This window comes from Triticum urartu, chromosome 7 (assembly GCF_003073215.2).
Source record: "Triticum urartu cultivar G1812 chromosome 7, Tu2.1, whole genome shotgun sequence".
NCBI classification, from domain to species: domain Eukaryota; kingdom Viridiplantae; phylum Streptophyta; class Magnoliopsida; order Poales; family Poaceae; genus Triticum; species Triticum urartu.
The window spans coordinates 49,475,777-49,495,774 of NC_053028.1; the positions used below are offsets into that span (position 1 = coordinate 49,475,777).

The 19,998-nt window shown below is 42.7% G+C and overlaps 1 protein-coding gene across 1 annotated transcript; it reads right to left on the reverse strand.

The window, feature by feature from the left end:
* Positions 1-2,165: 2,165 nt before the first annotated feature.
* Positions 2,166-5,626, reverse strand: LOC125522018. Its single transcript, XM_048687085.1, has 4 exons — positions 5,394-5,626; positions 4,017-4,291; positions 3,588-3,811; positions 2,166-2,957 (listed from the first exon to the last, which is right to left on the reverse strand). The coding sequence occupies exons 1-4, from the start codon at positions 5,417-5,419 to the stop codon at positions 2,346-2,348; spliced, it is 1,137 nt and encodes a 378-aa protein (XP_048543042.1). The 5' UTR covers positions 5,420-5,626; the 3' UTR covers positions 2,166-2,345.
* Between the last annotated feature and the right edge of the window lie 14,372 nt (positions 5,627-19,998).

The following is a 19,998-nucleotide window of genomic DNA, read 5'->3' on the forward strand; positions in this document are numbered from 1 at the left end:
AGAGAACGATGGCTTTATTGACCAAACAATAATACTAGCTAATTGTATGTGCATTGCAACGTACGGGCCATACATATTCTCTAGTGGTTCAACACCAATCATGTCTAAAATAATTTTTTTGATCGAGCGAACACTTTTCTACGAGAGAGGAAACCTTATTCTTTTCTTATAGGTAGTATGCAATCGAGATAGAGATAGATATGGGACATTTAATCGCTTAGTGTCGAATAGAGCATCTGTCTAGTAGGATTAAATTATTTGAATGAATGGATGTAATGCATTCATACACTCATAGTGGAATGGATGAAAATGAATGGAGTGTCTACCTGGTACGATTAAACAACTGATCCTTTATTGATTGATTAATTAGTGAATAAAACAAAGAAAGGTCCTTGTGGATAAAAACATTTCACGTATGAGCCTGAAATTACCGGAAAGTCTGTCAGTAAATATGGAAGTTCGCTAACGTTAGTCCTCCTTTGGTTCATAGGATAGGAATATTACAGGAATAGGAAAATCATAGGAAGTGAGATGACATGCATCTCAATTCCTATAGAGAAGGAGATGTCATTTGATGCATAGGATAGGAATTTTTTCATTGAGAGTCTTCTAGAGCTAATGTTTTTTTCCTCCAAAATGTGAAGGATTGATTCCTATCCTACATAGGAATAGGAATCCATTTCTACAAACCAAAGGGTTTCAAAGGAAATTTTCCTTTGCAAATCCTATCCTATAGAAATCCTATGAAATTCCTACAAACCAAAGGAGGCCGGTCAAGTGAGATCTAATGTTGGTTGTCAAGTGTATCACAGCACATTGGAATCTCGTGCGTCTCTGCGAACATTGGTGACCCATTTAAGGCCTCCTTTGGTTCATAGAGTAGGAAAATTATAGGAATAGAAAAGTCATAGGAAATGAGATGACATGCATCTCAAATCCTATGAGTAGGAATAGGAAAGGAGATGTCCTTTGTTTCAACTTATAGGATTTTTTTCATTGAGTCTAGGCTAATGTTTATTTTCCTATGAAATGTGAAGGATAGGAAGAGTTCCTCCATAGGAATAGGATTCTATTCCTACAAACCAAAGAGCTCTATAGGAATTTTTCCTATAAAAATCCTACCCTATGAAATTCCTACAAAATTCCTCCAAACCAAAGGAGGCCTAAAAAGGAGAAAAGACCGCATTCTTCCGTTGGCTCAAAAGGTTTTTCAGTTTCACAGAAAAAGGCGTGCTATAAAGAGGGGTTGCTATGATGAGGGAGTTGGGAAACACATTTCAATCATATACATTTTATTTCCCAAATATGCCACCAAATAGGAAGAGTTTTTCCAAGTTGAGAATGGAGAGGAACCCCACCACCTCTATGTGATCCCGATGCCTTGGGCCCCCGGGTGCCCGAAGTAGGGGCTCCTCCCTGTGGCCGGTCTGGGTGGCCGGGTCCTTGCCCTCTATGCGGGAAATGGTCATTTTTCACTAGGGGGGGGGGGGGGGGGGTGTATAAACCCGCCCCTCCCCCCTTCTTCCACCTTGCTCCTGAATCTTTCCCAAGCTTTGCTCCACCATTCTCAAACCCTAAAAGTTTGAGATCTCCTCCCCCATCCACCCAAACATACCGTTTCTTTGGGTATTACTACATAGAGGAGGTGGCCAATTCAAAGTACTTTTTGTTCGCAATTTTGGAAGGGGGGGCCATGACCCCGTTCATGCTCGAGTAGAGTAGTAATTTTGGAAGGGGAATACTCGTGTGAGATCTCACACTAGGTGAGATCTATAAGACCGATTCTTTTAAAAAAAATACATGTCCAAACATTCTCAAATTTTTTGTAGACACGTATCAAAAAGTTTCAGCTCCTAATTCAACTTACATTAATAGAAACAAAAAAGACAAAATTGGAAGTGTCAAAGTACCATTCACCCAAAACTGCTACTATTCACATTTGAATCTGTCTTTTTGAGTCTCAAAATGTAAGTTGTGTTTTGAGCTGATTTTGTTCAGCATACCCCACATGAATGTTGTTAAATAATTTCAGATTTTTTTTGAAACGTCTAAATATGACATTTTGGAGTTGATCTCACAATCTCACCTAAAAGTGAGATCTCATACAAGTCTCCCCCGATCAGAGACTGGCCGCACCTGCTAATATATGAGCAGTTTGCCAAAAGCTGAACCATAGTGTGTCACTTGGCACTTCACCAAACATGACATGACCTTTAAATAGTCTGGACACTAGACATAACATGATTTCTAAACAGTTTGGACACTTGATCAATCATAACTTGTTAATTAGCTGGACATCTACAGCATACTACTGGGATGGGAACACCAAACTGATGCAGTTGAACTCAGTTGCCATCGTACATCAGATCATACTTTGTTGCCATGGGGGACCAACCAACAATAAACTGCACCGTGCAGAAACCAAGGTTGCAAGTACCATTACTTGTGAGGGATTTTTGGGGCTTGAATTCAACGCAATCTGCACGACAAGTACCTGCCTCTGAGTAGGCTTCCACGGAAACCGTGAGCATTCCCTCATGTTCCACACAAACAACACCCCTTTGAAGGACAATACGACCATCTGGATTCACTTGCAGACGTCCTTCTCCAGAATCAAGCAGCACAAAATCCTCATCTATGTCAGCAGTACGGGCAACCACACGACCTCTATAATCAACAGGCCATGGCCCTTTAATAACATCAGCAGAGATGATAGTGGCTGCAACCGTTCTGGAAAGTAGCGCAGAGGTGATCTCTAGTGTGCAAAAATTACCGGCCCAACGACGACAGGCAAGCTCACCATATTCTCCAAAACCATATCCATATTCAAACGATCGAGCAATCAATGTTTCATCTTCACACTCTGTTCTGCCCTTCACTTTTAGTTGAATCTCAAAGACAACAGGGTCAATCAACGCAATTGGGCGACACGGGCCAGTCAATTGCAAAAATGAATCCTGCAAGCATCATTTGTTACATGTCCAAATTAGTAATTGACCACCCTAAAAAGTCAGTTTGTTTTCACAGTTACACAATGTTGTGACAACCACACCTGCCAGCACTCAGACACCCGCGTCTTTTTCCCTTTTTTGGATTTGAGATTGCTGTTCATGCCTGACTGACACTTGGGACACCTAAACGGCTTAATCCTAAATCAGATCCATGTGTCCATGCCTGAGCAACACAGGTACCACCACCTTGGATAAAACTGGGGTGGATTCAGCCTATAGTTGTGCGCTCACACTTTAATAGGCAGAGGACGCACAATAGGCTCTTTGGTAGTTCATGGTTGAAATTATATACTGTTAAACAGTTGACAGAGTAGGATGTATTTATTCCAAAACATTATTTGTATTTTAAATCTGAAAATGAAACCCGACTTAACAAGCGGCCGACCATCTCCTCTGCACCCATATGCAGGCAGCCAAAAAAAGGCTTCTTAGCTCGGCCCTGTGTCTACAGATACAGGTCAAGTCTGGATGAGGAAAATAACCTTAGTACGGAAAAGACACACAGGTGCAGAGAACAATACTAGATTATGTTAAGTTAGTAACGGCAGCATGAGAATTAAGAAGAAGAAAAATTACCTGTTGAGTGAGAATTTGGGGGTCATCCCTTGTCTGTCTGAACAGAAGGTTGCGATTACGATCCAAATTGTCTCGAGCGGCAATGAAGCCATATACCCCCACTGGCCACCTGATTCTCCACATTTCATTCTCCATGACTTTGATGGAGAAGATCTGCAAGAAGCTGAAGGGGCCAGCATATGCTGGGATGGTTCCATATGTATAAAGTATGGGAGTCACAAAGGCTGCAGCCAAACAAAGGGAAAGATACAAGTAATTAGCTCTTGTCACGTCTCTTAATTCAGGCCAAAAATATATAACTGACCAAAAAAGATCCCCTTTCTAGTTAATTACTCTACTAAGCAAGCTTTAGGTAAGGAACAATGTAATCTACTCAAGACATAATAGAGTAAGAAGAAAAGGAGAGCATGAGTCATATAAGTAGATTACTGTAGTCTTCGAAGGAACCACACTTGCCACCCCAAGTGTATTCCCAGAAACGACGGTATGAAACCACATCTTCTTCCTCGTCCGTCAACATCTCCCTGTATGATCTGCATAACCCAACTTGCTTGGGGCTAAAGATTGTGTCGTTCTTTGCTTGTTCCTCGATCCCACCATGCATCGATTTTGTTTTTGTGGCATCAAGCTTTTGATCTGAGAATGAATCAACTAGTTCTTGTGCTGATGGTGGCTGAACAGTATGTCCGACATGTTCATCACACCTGAAAGGGAACAAGCTCCAAGAGTAAGATGGTATTTTAGCCACTGAAAAAAATATAGCGAGGCCCTTCTCCATATGCTACACAAGTTATAGCGCGCTAATTGCATGCTATATTTCAAAATAGTGTTTGCAAAAAAAAAAGTGCTGAATATATCAAATATAAAGTATTTCAGCAACTAAATTTTTCCTAGGAGCAATACATGCACAAGGGCCAAATCCAAGGCATGAACAGAACAAGTCAAATAGTTTGAATATACTCCCTCCGTTCTAAATTACTCGTCGTGGTTTTAGTTCATTGAACTAAAACCACGACGAGTAATTTGGAACGGAGGGAGTAGTTTCTAACATCAACAACCACAATTTCAAGAGTCTCTAACATCAATAGCTCAGTACACTATCAATGCCTACTGAGAACTGAATGCCCACTCAGGCAACTTTTTTTTTTTGCTTTCCGGTAAGATGATATAGGCTCACGTACATATGCTCATTTTACTTTTTCTACTACAGTTTCAGGAAGCTGTGCTTTTTGTAGAGCAAGAACATCTGAGCTCCTTCCTTTGCATGATGTTGCTTAGTTAATAGGAGAGCTCACACCTGCGCTAACAACAAATAGTAATACTGCCATTTAACCATGCTCAAGAGCTATTTACCAGTTCAACAGTTCTGCTATCCTACTAATTTCACAGCTTGAGTTCAGTACAGAGTAGAGAGTATAAGTATAACACAAGCTACACTTTATAGAGAAGAAAATAATTAACTATACTGTACTTTTTTGCATGTTTTCCATTAGTGTATGATTACAAAGTCAGAACAAACTTGTGGCCTGACAGGTGACAACTCAGCTAGAGCAAATAGTGTATATACAGTTAATTGGTCAAAACCACAAACCATATTCAGGCTATCAGCATCTTTCTATGGATATGCAGGGGATCTCCTTCTGAAGCCCAGTTTCCTTTGGTGGTGCTCTTGCCGGCAGCCCAACGGGGGACGGAGATACCCTGCTTCTGAATCCCGTTATCCTTTGGTCTGGTGGTTCTCTTGCCGGCGGCACAGCATGACACGGGGAGGGCAGGGAGATGGCGCGGAGGAGAAGCGGGCACTACCTGGTGGCTGAATGCGTGGCTGACATCACCCACGCCCTGCTACTGCTAGGCTGGAGTCGAACTGCAGGAAGACGTCGCCGCGAGAGGGTGCTGCTGCTACCGTGAGAAGAACTTGCCGCCGCAGCTCCCGACCAGATTGTTGCCGCCGCCTCCGCTCACGTCCAGTTGTTGCCGCCGCCGCTCAGCTCGGGTGGGAAGGGGAGAAGTTGAGAGCGAGGGTTGCGTTGGGTCCGTTCGTGTGAGAAAAGGTTGCGGCCGAGTGGCGGTCTCGGCTTTTTGGGCCCGCTGGGCTGTGCTGCCGTGGTTTTCTTAGTTTTGAGCCGAGTGTACGCTAAAACGTTACACGCTACAACGTTATAGCGCCCCCTCAAAAAGAAAAGAAAAGAAGCTACAACGTTATAGCAAGGTATAGCGTGCTAATCACACAAATAACGTCGTAGCGGCTAAATTTGCCAAACGTAGGGTTTTCTTTCCTAATACGCTATAACGACGCTATAACACTGAAATAGCACACTTTTTTTTGTTGATATTTTCCTTGATTTTAGCTTTATAGAACTAGATATACTTACTCCGTCTGAAAATACTTGTTATCAAAATGAATAAAACGGGATGTATCTAGACATATATTAGTTCTAGATACATCCCTTTTATCCATTTTAATGACAAATATTTCCGGACGGAGGAAGTATGTTGTTCTCGACGGTGATTCAGGTATGACAACTAGTACATCAATCAGTGGCGGAGATAGAGGGTGGACAACCTGAAATTGAAAAATAGCCTTTATAGTACTATAGCAGAAAGGTTAAAAATATAAGAAAATAAATAAATTTATATGTTTTTTTGAGCGGTAAATAAATTTATATGTATAGTTGTACTTTTGGCCCATCCTGTTCCAGTGGGCTAGATCCGCCACTGACATCTATGAATAAAATCCAGTGCTCTCCAACACATCATTCCACACGTCCCATCAGTCTGCACAATGTGCTTTATAAGATAGCATCCAAAGTCATTTTTAACCGCTTGAAGGTAGTTTTACCTGATATAATTTCTAAGGAGCAGTCGGCGTTTTACCTGGCAGATTGATTACTGACATCATTACAGCCTATGAATGCCTGCTTCATGGAGAGGAATAAAGCAAAGAAACACCAGTCGTGTGCTCTAAAATTGGACATGATGAAGGCATATGACCGAGCGGAATGGCCATACCTGAAAGCTATTATGCTCAGACTCGGTTTCACAGAAAGGTGGGTGAGTATCATTTGAGTCTTGTGACTACAGTCAAATTCTCAATTATGTTTAATGGCAAAAAGTTGGAGGAGTTCAAACATTCACGAGGAACCCGACAGGGGGATCCAATATCTCCATACTTCTTGTTAGCAGCGAAGGGCCTGTCGTGCCTACAAGAGAGTCATCCAATCTGAATGGTCTACAAGTGGCGCCTTCGGCACCCTCGACCAACCATCTTTTATTCATTGATGACAACCTGTTGTTTTTCAACGCAAATAGTGTGGAAGCCATGGAGGTGAACCATGTTCTGGACATATACTGTCAAGCGACAGGACAAAGGGTAAATCTTCCCAGATCCTCTATATATTTCAACAAGGGTGTTCCGGACAACGTAAGGAATGATATTAAGGTTCTACTAAACGTTCCAAATGAAACCCTGAACGAGAAATATTTGGACATGCCCGCTGATATTGGGAACTCGAAAAAAAGGTGCTTGCAAATACTTCAAGGACCGTTGAAGGATCGTTTATGGAGCAAAGTTCAAGGTTGGATCGAGAGGACCATGTCATCTGCAGGCAAGGAAGTTTTAGTAAAGACGGTTGCGTACGCAGTGCCCGTTTTTTCTATGTCTTGCTTCAAGCTTCCAAGAGGTTTGTGCGAACATCTCAATATGCTGATCCGAAAGTTTTGGTGGGGGAGCAAGGAAGGTAAAGGTAAGCCACATTGGGTATCGTGGAAAACAATGACGCAACCAAAGAGCATGGCCGGTCTTGGCTTCAAGGACTTCAAACTTTTCAACCTGGATATGTTAGCTAAACAGGCATGGAGATTGTTGCAACAGCCTAACACACTCGGTGCTCGCCTGCTCAAAAGTGTTTATTTCCCATCTTCTTCAATATTGCATGCATAACTGGGAAATCATCCTAGTCAGGTATGGAGGGCAATCATAGAAGGAAGAGATACATTAAAACAAGGTCTAATCAAGAGGATATGAAACAGAGAATCAACCAACATCTGGGAGAAAAATTGGCTGCCACGAGATGAGATGTTGAGAACCTATGGGTGCTGAACCCAAAACCCCCTGTCCTCGTTTCTGAACTAATTGATTCTACCTCTGCTAGTTGGAACAAGGAGCGAGTGGAGGAAACCTTCATGCCTATGGATGTGAATATACTCTTGAAAATTCCTCTTTGTACACGAAATATTTAGGATTTCTGGTGTTGGAACTTTGAGAAAAATGGCAACTTCACGGTCAAGTCTGCTTACATGATGTTGGTGGCTACAAAGCAGCGGAGGGAGGCTTGGCTTGAGGGTATCTCGGGGTCTTCAAATTCATCTATGGAGGAAGGGGCGTGGAAAACACTGGTGCAGGGCAAAATTCGCATGTTTTTATGGAGATTATCAAAGTATTCCCTACCAACAGAAGATATTAGAGCTCAACGTCAAATGGCAAATGATAGTTTGTGTGGTCTTTGTGGAGCACCTGATTCTTGGAGGCACTCCATGGTTAATTGCACAATGGCAAGATGTATTTGGGCTCTTGTGGATGATGACTTGGCTCAAACGTTGGTGGCATCGACAGAACCAAGTGCAAAGCAATGGCTTTTCTCTCTCATGGAGTCGCTACCGCACAGTCAGTTTGTCCTTCTATCTGTTACACTATGGACGATTTGGTATGTGAAGCGACAGGCAATTCATGAAGGCATCTTTCAGACACCACAAGCTACTCATGATTTCGTCATTCGATTCATTGATGAGCCGGAGATTGTCAAGGAAAAACACCCAGTTAGGATGATGGGTGCGCCAGCTACCGCAACGGGGCATCTTCGCCCTAGGGCGCCACCAGAGGGTTTCGCAAAAATACATGTGGACGCTAGTGTCAGGTCAAACAGAGTTGGGGCGACTTCAGCGGTATGCCAAGATGAAAACGGGTTGTTTTTGGGCAGTTTAGCGCTTGTGATTCCAGCGGTGGACGACCCAGCTACGCTTGAAGCTATAGCATGTCGCGAGGCTTTTGCTTTAGCTCAAGACCTACATATTCAGAATTTTGTCATCTCTTCAGACTCGAAGCAAGTGGTTGCTGATATTGTTAGAGGAACCAGAAGCAAGTATGGAGTCATCATCAGTGAGAATACGTCTTTAGAAAATATGTTTCAATATAATTTTATTTTTACAGATCGTGATGTGAACTACGAAGCACACAATTTAGCCAAGTACTCTCTTTCGTTGGGTCGGGGATGCCATGTCTAGTTTGGCCAATCCCATGACACTGCTTGTACCCCACAATTTGTGGTCCACGATGAATAAAACTTGGCTTTTCCTCTAAAAAAATTCAGTTCTGTTTGAGATACCAACCAGGAACTAGCCGTCGTAATATCGTCATTATATTGGCTCTTAATTCACAATTAGTATAACAGGACAAGCCACGAAGTAACAAAAGAGCAATTTCAGGAGAAGAGGAACACAAGAGAGCTGACCTTGTGTCGCCCTCAACGGCGATGGGTGTACTTGCGGCAGACATCAAGCTCCTCGTCGATACCACAGCGAAGCTGTTCTTCATGACGGCGGCGATGCTCCTCAACGAATAGTACACGTGGAACCAATAGAGGGGTAGACGTCTCGTCCGTGGCGGGGCGGGGCATTGGGGAGTTTTTTGCCTACGGTTTGTTCTCGTCTCGCTGCAGGCTGCGGTTGTAGTCTACCACGGATTCAATGTCCTACACCAAACCAGATTAGTACAACTAGCCTGCAAGCGAGCCGGGCATACACGTAAATACTAATTCAGTCTTAATAGCATATCCAATAGACGGTCTAAATATAAAAGTAACTAACTTTTAGACCATCTGAGACAAAAAACGCAGATTCAACAGACAGTTTATATGTTAAAAAAAAATTTAGACCGCAGCCTCCTCGTGATGTAAAATACAATACCTCACGATGCAAATTTACATCACGAGGTGCATCTGGTCCAAAACCAGCCGCTGCTCGCGAACGCCCAACCGCCAGTTCCTTTCCTTTCCCGCCCGCCCCGCCCGTCCGCCGCTGCCCCGCCGCCTCCACAGTCCACACCCCGCCGCCGCCCCGCCGCACGCCCGGCCCCGACCCGCCCGCTGTCCGCCACCGCCCCGCACGCCGCCGCCGCCCCGCAACTCCGCCCCGCCCGGCTCCGTTCGCCACCGCCCCGCCCGGCTCTGTCCGCCACCGCCCCGGCCGCACGCCGCACGCCGCTCCACCGCTCTCACCGCTCTCCGATGGCGCCGAGAGACGCCGAAGGGCAAGTCGGGCTTCTTCAGCGTGAGGCAGAACCCCTCTGGTAACTTCGAAGTGGAGTTCTCCGACGCCGGGAGGCGTTGGTGGATCGACACATACTGCTCCGCCCATGAGGTCACGCGTGCCTACGACGTGGCGGTGTGGCGTGCCGAGAGGCCTCGGGAGTATGTCCAGGCCGAGCAGGAGTACTACTGGAAGCGTGAGGCGGAGCAGAAGAAGAAGTGGCGAAGAAGGAGGACGAGGTCGGTCCCTCGACGGTGATCCCCATCGAGTCCTCTTCCGAGGAGGACTGGGCAGACTTCTCGGAAGAGGAGGAGGAGGGGTGTGACGACCCGGAGAAGGAGGAGTTCTGGACGCAGTTCCGCAGCTCCGACGATGAGGAGTAGTTTATCTAGTAGTTTGAATAAGTAGTAGTTGAAGTTCATGTATGAAATTATGTTGAATTTGATGTTTGAACTATGTTGAATGGACTAGTAGTTTGTCGTTTTAAGAAATTTACATCTTCATTTTAGACCATCTATTGGAGTTGCTCTTTTGGACCATCAATTTGGACCATCTATTGGAGTTGAGCTTTTTTCAGAGCTCCAAAACGCACTTTTTGGCGGTCCAAATTTTACATCTCCAATTTTGGACCGCCAAATTTTGGACCATCTATTGGAGATGCTCTAAGTCCTAACACGGACTACTAATCAACCTAGTCGGGATGAGGTAGAAAGGCTCCGAAAAACTAGGAGCTCTTGTTAGAGGCGATTAGGGTTTTGGTGGAGACAGGTGGTGCTCGTTGGGATCTCGTCGGCAAGCTGCGCGATGATACGTCTCCAACGTATCTATGATTTTTGATTGTTCCATGCTATTATATTATCTGTTTTCGATGTTTAATGGGCTTTACTAAGCACTTTTATATTATTTTTAGGACTAACCTACTAACCCAAGGCCCAGTGCAAATTGCTGTTTTTTTTGCCTATTTCAATGTTTCGCAGAAAAGGAATATCAAATGGAATAAAACCTTCGGGAGACTTATTTTTGGAACAAACGTGATCTAGGGGATTTGGAGTGGACGTCAAGAAAGAAGCGAGGAGGCCACGAGGCAGGGAGGCGCGCCTGCCCCCCTGGGCGCGCCCCCACCCTTGTGGGCCCCTCGCAGCTCCACCGACCTACTTCTTCCTCCTATATACCCATATACCCCAAAAACATCGAGGAGCACCACGAAACCCTATTTCTGTTGGGTAACGTAGTAATTTCAAAAAAAATCCTACGCACATGCAAGATCATGGTGATGCATAGCAATGAGAGGGGAGAGTATGTCTACGTACCCTCGTAGACCGAAAGCGGAAGCGTTTATCAACGCGGTTGATGTAGTCGTACACCTTCACGATCCGTCCCGATCAAGTATCAAACATATGACACCTCCGCGTTCAGCACATGTTCAGCTCGATGACGTCCTCGCCTTCTTGATCCAGCAAGAGGGTGAAGTTAGATGAGTTCCGGCAGCACGACGGCGTGGTGACGGTGTTGGTGAAGAACAATCTCCGCAGGGCTTCGCCTAAGCACTACGAAAATTATTACGGAGGATAAACTAGAGGGGACGGGGTTGCCGGCACACGGCTTGGTGTTTCTTGATGTGTCTTGGGTGCTAGCCCTACCCCTCTATTTATATGATGAGCCTTGGGGTCGTAACTTGGAGTAAAAGCCTCCACAAAGTTGGTTTCACCCGAAAGGCAAGAGTCCTTCTCGGACTCCAGGGCCAGACGCTAGGGTTCCCGGCGTCTGGACCCAGACGCCAGGGACCCTGGCCTCTGGCCCTTGGACTCCGCAAAACTTCCTTTTGCGCTTTCCAAAAACCTTGTGGGCTTTCCCCTTTGGCCCAAATAAAGTGTTCTCATACCCAAACATTTCAGGAAACATCCGGAACCCCTTCTGGTGAATTTCGGAACCTTTCCGGAGACCAAACACTATTATCCCATATATCAAACTTTATCTCCAGACCATTCCGGAGTTCCTCGTCATGTCCATGATCTTATCCAAAACTCCGAACAACATTTGGTTACCAACATACATAACTCATAAATACCATATCGTCAACGAACGTTAAGCGTGCGGACCCTACGGGTTCGAGAACTATGTAGACATGACCGAGACACTTCTCTGGTCAATAACCAATAGCGGAACCTGGTTGCCCATATTGGCTCCTACATATTCTACGAAGATCTTTATCGGTCGAACCGCATAACAACATACGTTGTTCCCTTTGTCATCGGTATGTTACTTTCCCGAGATTCAATCGTCGGTATCTCAATACCTAGTTCAATCTCGTTACTGGTAAGTCTCTTTACTCATTCCGTAATGCATCATCCCGCAACTAACTCATTAGTTACATTGCTTGCAAGGCTTATAGTGATGTTCATTACCGAGAGGGCCCAGAGATACCTCTCCGACAATCGGAGTGACAAATCCTAATCTCGATCTATGCCAACTCAACAAGTACCATCGGAGACACCTGTAGAGCACCTTTATAATCACCCGGTTACATTGTGATGTTTGGTAGCACACAAAGTGTTCCTCCGGTATACGGGAGTTGCATAATCTCATAGTCATAGGAACATGTATAAGTCATGAAGAAAGCAATAGCAATATACTAAACGATCAAATGCTAAGCTAACGGAATGGGTCAAGTCAATCACATCATTCTCTAATGATGTGATCCCGTTAATCAAATGAAAACTCATGTCTATGGTTAGGAAACATAACCATCTTTGATTCAACGAGCTAGTCAAGTAGAGGCATACTGGTGACACTCTGTTTGTCTATGTATTCACACATGTACTAAGTTTCCGGTTAATACAATTCTAGCATGAATAATAAACATTTATCATGATATAAGGAAATATAAATAACAACTTTATTATTGCCTCTAGGGCATATTTCCTTCAGTCTCCCACTCGCACCAGAGTCAATAATCTAGTTCACATCGTTATGTGATTTAGCACCAATAGTTCACATATTTATGTGATTAGTTCACATCTCCATGTGACTAACACCCAAAGGGTTTACTAGAGTCGATAATCTAGTTCACATCGCTATGTGATTAACACCCAAAGAGTGATCATATTTTTATTGTGAGAGAAATTTAGTCAACGGGTCTGCCACATTCAGAGCCGTATGTATTTTGCAAATTTTCTATGTCTACAATGTTTGCACGGAGCTACTCTAGCTAATTGCTCCCACTTTCAATATGTATCTAGATCAAGACTTAGAGTCATCCAGATCGGTGTCAAAGATTACATTGATGTAACTCTTTACGACGAACTCTTTGTCACCTCCATAACCGAGAAACATTTCCTTATTCCACTAAGGATATTTTTGACCGCTGTCCAGTGATCCACTCCTGGATCACTATTGTACCCTCTTGCCAAACTTATGGTGAGGTACACAATAGGTCTGGTACACAGCATGGCATACTTTATAGAACCTATGACTGAGGCATAGGGAATGACTTTTCATTCTCTTTCTATTTTCTGCCGTGGTCGGGTTTTGAGTCTTTACTCCACTTCACACCTTGCAACACAGGGAAGAACTCCTTTGACTGTTCCATTTTGAACTACTTCAAAATCTTGTCAAGGTATGTACTCATTGAAAATATATCAAGCGTCTTGATCTATCTCTATAGATCTTGATGCTCAATATGTAAGTAGCTTCACCGAGGTCTTTCTTTCAAGAACTCCTTTCAAACACTCCTTTATGCTTTACAGAAAATTCTACATTATTTACGATCAACAATATGTCATTCACATATACTTATCAGAAATGTTGTAGTGCTCCCACTCACTTTCTTGTAAATACAGGCTTCACGACAAGTCTGTATAAAACCACATGCTTTGATCACTTTGTCAAAGCATATATTCCAACTCCAAGATGCTTGCACCACTCCATAGATGGATCGCTGGAGCTTTCTCACTTTGTTAGCACCTTTAGGATCAACAAAACCTTCTGGTTGCATCATATACAACTCTTCTTTGAGAAATCCATTAAGGAATGCAATTTTGGCATCCATTTGCTAGATTTCATAAAATGCGGCAACTGCTAACATGATTCGGACAGACTTTTAAGCATCGATACGAGTGAGAAAATCTCATCGTAGTCAACACCTTGAACTTGTCGAAAACATTTTTGTGACAATTCAAGCTATGTAGATAGTAACACTGCTATCATTGTCCGTCTTCCTATTGAAAATCCATTTATTCTTAATGGCTCACCGATCAACGGGCAAGTCAATCAAAGTCCATATTTGTTCTAATACATGGATCTCATCTCAGATTTCATGGCTTCAAGCCATTTTGCGGAATCTGGGCTCATCATCACTTCCTCATAGTTTGTAGGATCGTCATGGTCAAGTAACATGACCTCCAGAACAGGATTACCGTACCACTCTGATGCGGAACGTATTCTGGTTGACCTACGAGGTTCGGTAGTAACTTGATCTGTAGTTTCATGATCATCATCATTAGCTTCCTCACTAATTGGTGTAGGAATCACTGGAACTGATTTCTGTGATGAACTACTTTCCAATTCGGGAGAAGGTACAATTACCTTATCAAGTTATACTTTCCTCCCACTCACTTCTTTCGAGAGAAACTCCTTCTCTAGAAAGGATCCATTCTTAGCAACAAAATATCTTGCCTTCGGATATGTGATAGAAGGTGTGCCCAATAGTTTCTTTTGGGTATCATATGAAGACGCACTACTCCGATTTGGGTTCGAGCTTACCAGTTTGAAACTTTTTCACATAAGCATCGCAACCCCAAACTTTAAGAAATGACAGCTTTGGTTTCTTGCCAAACCATAGTTCATACGGTGTCATCTCAACGAATTTAGATGGTTCCCTATTTAACGTGAATGCAGCTGTCTCTGATGCATAACCCCAAAACGATAGCTGTAAATCAGTAAGATACATCATAGATCGCACCATATCTAGTAAAGTGCGATTACGACGTTCGGACACACCATTACGCTATGGTGTTCCATGTGGCGTGAGTTGCGAAACTATTCCGCATTGTTTCAAATGAAGACCAAACTCGCAACTCAAATATTCTCCTCCACGATCAGATCGTAGAAACTTTATTTTCTTGTTACGATGATTTTCCACTTCACTCTAAAATTCTTTGAACTTTTCAAATGTTTCAGACTTATGTTTCATCAAGTAAATATACCCATATCTGCTCAAATCATCTGTGAAGGTCAGAAAAAAACGATACCCACCGCGAGCATCAACACTCATCGGACCGCATACATCGGTATGTATTATTTCTAATAAGTCAGTTGCTCGCTCCATTGTTCCGGAGAATGGAGTCTTAGTCATGAGGCATGGTTCGCAAGTATCAAGTGATTCATAATCAAGTGATTCCAAGAGCCCATCAGCATGGAGTTTCTTCATGCGCTTTACACCAATATGACCTAAACGGCAGTGCCACAATTAAGTTGCACTATCATTATTAACTTTGCATCTTTTGGCTTCAATATTATAAATATGTGTATCACTACGATCGAGATTCAATAAACCATTCTCTTTGGGTGTATGACCATAGAAGGTTTTATTCATGTAAACAGAGTAACAATTATTCTTTGACTTAAATGAATAACCGTATCGCAATAAACATGATCCAATCATATTATGCTCAACGCAAACACCAAATAACATTTATTTTAGGTTCAACACTAATCTCGAAGGTAAAGGGAGTGTGTGATGGTGATCTTATCAACCTTGGAATTACTTCCAACACACATCGTCACCTCGCCCTCAACTAGTCTTTGTTTATTTTGCAACTCCCGTTTCGAGTTACTACTATTAGCAACTGAACCAGTATCAAATACCAAGGGTTTGCTATAAACACTAGTAAAGTACACATCAATAACATGTATATCAAATATACCTTTGTTCACTTTGCATCCTTCTTATCCGCCAAGTATCTAGGGAAGTTCCACTTCCAGTGACCATTTCCTTTGAAGTAGAAGCACTTAGTTTCAGGCTTGGGTCTAGCTTTGGGCTTCTTCATGGGAGTGGCAACTTGCTTGCCATTATTCTTGAAGTTCCCTTTCTTTCCCTTGCCCTTTTATTTGAAAACTAGTGGTCTTGTCAACCATCAACACTTGATTATTTTCTTGATTTCTACCTTCATCGATTTCAGCATCACGAAGAGCTTGGGAATCATTTCTGTTATCCCTTGCATATTATAGTTCATCACGAAGTTCTAGTAACTTGGTGATAGTGACTAGAGAACTCTGTCAATCACTGATACGTCTCCGTCGTATCTACTTTTCCAAACACTTTTGCCCTTGTTTTGGACTCTAACTTGCATGATTTGAATGGAACTAACCTGGACTGACGCTGTTCTCAGCAGAATTGCCATGGTGTTATTTTTGTGCAGAAATAAAAGTTCTCGGAATGACCTAAAAATCAACGGAGAATTATTTTGAAATATATAAAAAATACCGGCAAAAGAATCAAGGCCAGGGGGCCCACACCATGTCCACGAGGGTGGGAGGCATGCTTGCCCCCTAGGCGCGCCGCCTGCCTCGTGGGTCCCCTGGTGCTCCAGCGACCTCAACTCCAACTCCATATATTCGTGTTCGGGGAGAAAAAAAATCAGAGAGAGAGGATTCATCCCGTTTTACGATGCGGAGCCACCGCCAAGCCCTAAACTCTCTCGGGAGGGCTGATCTGGAGTTCGTTCGGGGCTCCGGAGAGGGGAATCCGTCGCCATCGTCATCATCAACCTTCCTCCATCACCAATTTCATGATGCTCACCGCGGTGCGTGAGTAATTCCATCGTAGGTTTGCTGGACGGTGATGGGTTGCATGAGATTTATCATGTACCGAGTTAGTTTTGTTAGGGTTTGATCCCTAGTATCCACTACGTTCTGAGATTGATGTTGCTATAACTTTGCTATGCTTAATGCTTGTCACTAGGGCCCGAGTGCCATGATTTCAGATCTGAACCTATTATGTTTTCATGAATATATGTGAGTTCTTGATCCTATCTTGCAAGTCAATAGTCACCTACTATGTGTTATGATCCGGCAACCTCGAAGTGACAATAATCGGCACCACTCCCGGCGATGACCGTAGTTTGAGGAGTTCATGTATTCACTATGTGTTAATGCTTTGGTCCGGTACTCTATTAAAAGGAGGCCTTAATATCCCTTAGTTTCCAATAGGACCCCGCTGCCACGGGAGGGTAGGACAAAAGATGTCATGCAAGTTCTTTTCCATAAGCACGTATGACTATATTCGGAACACATGCCTACGTTACATTGATGAACTGGAGCTATTTCTGTGTCACCGTATGTTATAACCGTTGGATGATCGATCGCATCCGACATAATTCTCTATCACCGATCCATTGCCTACGAGCTTTCCATATATTGTTCTTCGCTTATTTATTTTTTCGTTGCTACTGTTGCCATCACTATAAAACACCAAAAATATTACTTTTGTTACCGTTACCTTTTGCCACCGTGACCACTACTATTATATTACTTTGCTACTAAATACTTTGTTGCGGATATTAAGTTATCCAAGTGTGGTTGAATTGACAACTCAGCTGCTAATACGTGAGAATATTCTTTGGCTCCCCTTGTGTCGAATCAATAAATTTGGGTTGAATACTCTACCCTCAAAAACTGTTGCGATCCCCTATACTTGTGGGTTATCAAGACTATTTTCTGGCACTGTTGCCGGGGAGCATAGCACTATCCTTTGAGTCACTTGGGATTTATATCTCCTTATCATTATGAAGAACTTGAAAGATCAAAGAACCAAGATTTTTCCCTCAACTACGAGGGGAGGTAAGGAACTGCCATCTAGCTCTGCACTTGATTCACCTTCTGTTTTGAGTAAGCTTGCGACACGTAAACCTGCTTTTGCTATTGATTCTGATATGTCGCATGTTATTAATGATGCCACTTCTGCTATGCATGATACTTTTGATGAAACTACTTCTATGCTTGATAGTACTGTGCCACTAGGTGAATTTTTTGATGAACAACTTGCTAGGGCTAGAGAGAATGAAATTATTGAAACTGATAATATTGATGGAAGTGATGATGAAGATTCTCCCCCTAGATATGAATTGCCTATTGTTCCTGAAGGTTATGTTATGGATGAAGAAACTGCTAGAGACTTTCTTGCCTACAATGATAGAAGTGATCTTAAGAAATTATTAGCTAAGCTTAAAGAAAAGTCTTTGAATGCTAGAATGAAATATGATCCTGCTTATGCTACTTCACCTATCTTTATTACTGATAAGGATTATGATTTCTCAGTTGATCCTGAGATAATTACTTTGGTTGAATCTGATCCTTCTTATGGCTATGAATCTGAAACTGTTGTGGCACATCTTACTAAATTAAATGATATAGCTACCCTGTTCACTAATGATGAGAAAACTCGCTACTCTTATATTCTTAAATTATTTCCGTTCTCATTAAAGGGTGATGCTAAGACATGGTTTAATTCTCTTGATCCTGGTTGCATGCGTAGTCCCCAGGATATGATTTATTACTTCTCTGCTAAGTATTTCCCCGCTCATAAGAAACAAGCTGCTTTAAGGTAAATATATAATTTTGTGCAAATTGAAGAAGAGAGTCTCCCACAAGCTTGGGGGAGGCTTCTCCAATTACTTAATGCTTTGCCTGATCATCCTCTCAAGAAAAATGAAATACTTGATATCTTTTATAATGGACTAACCGATGCTTCCAGAGATTACCTGGATAGTTGTGCTGGTTGTGTTTTCAGGGAAAGAACTGTTGATCAAGCTGAAATTCTATTGAATAATATGTTGACTAATGAAAATAATTGGACACTTCCTGAACCAACTCCTAAGCCAACTCTGAAGAAAAGGGGTATTCTATTTCTCAGTCCTGAAGATATGCAAGAGGCACATAAATCTATGAAAGAAAAAGGTATTAAAGCTGAAGATGTTAAGAATTTACCTCCTATTGAAGAAGTACATGGTCTTAATTTGCCGCTTGTTGAAGAAACACACGGTCTTGATAACCCCACACAGGTAGTAAAGGTAAATTCTCTCTATAGATATGATAAAGCTGAAATCCCGCCTATTAAGTCTGCTAGCCAATGCTTAGATGAGTTTGATAATTTTATTGTTAAACAAGAAAACTTCAGTGCTTATGTCGGTAGACAATTGAAACATAATGCTTATATGATTGAACACTTGAGTGATTATATGGCTAGTGTTAAAGGTGAACTTAAACTTATTAGTAAACATGCTTCTATGGTTACCACTCAAGTAGAACAAGTACTTAAAGCTCAAAATGATTTGCTCAATGAATTAAATAGTAAGAAGAATGATAATGCTGTTAGAGTTGTGACTAGAGGTGGTAAAATGACTCAGTGTAACGCCCTCGATGCGGCTATATCTCCCACGTGTCGAAGCACAACTTAGAGGCATAACCGCATTGAAAGCAATGTCGCAAGTGAGGTAATCTTCACACAACCCATGTAATACATAAGGGAAAGAGATACATAGTTGGCTTACAATCGCCACTTCACACAATTACATGAATAAAGCATTACATCAAACAGATACAATCAAGGTCCGACTACGGAACCAAAATAAAAGAAGAACCCCAAATGCGACACGGTCCCCGATCGACCCCAACTGGGCCCCACTACTGAACAACTAGAACGAAACAACATAAAGGACAAGATCTTCATCGAGCTCCTCCTTGAGCTTGGTTGCGTCACCTGCTCGGTAACATCGGCACCTGCAAACTGGTTTTTGGAAGTATCTGTGAGTCACGGGGACTCAGTAATCTCGCACCCTCGCGATCAAGACTATTTAAGCTTATGGGTAAGGTAAAGGTATGAGGTGGAGCTGCAGCAAGCGACTAGCATATATGGTGGCTAACATACGCAAATGAGAGCGAGAAGAGAAGGAAAAGCACGGTCGATAAAAGTATGATCAAGAAGTGATCCTATAACAACCTACGTCAAGCATAACTCAAACACCGTGTTCACTTCCCGGACTCCGCCGGAAAGAGACCATCATGGTAACACACGCTGTTGGTTCATTTTAATTAAGGTCAACTTCAG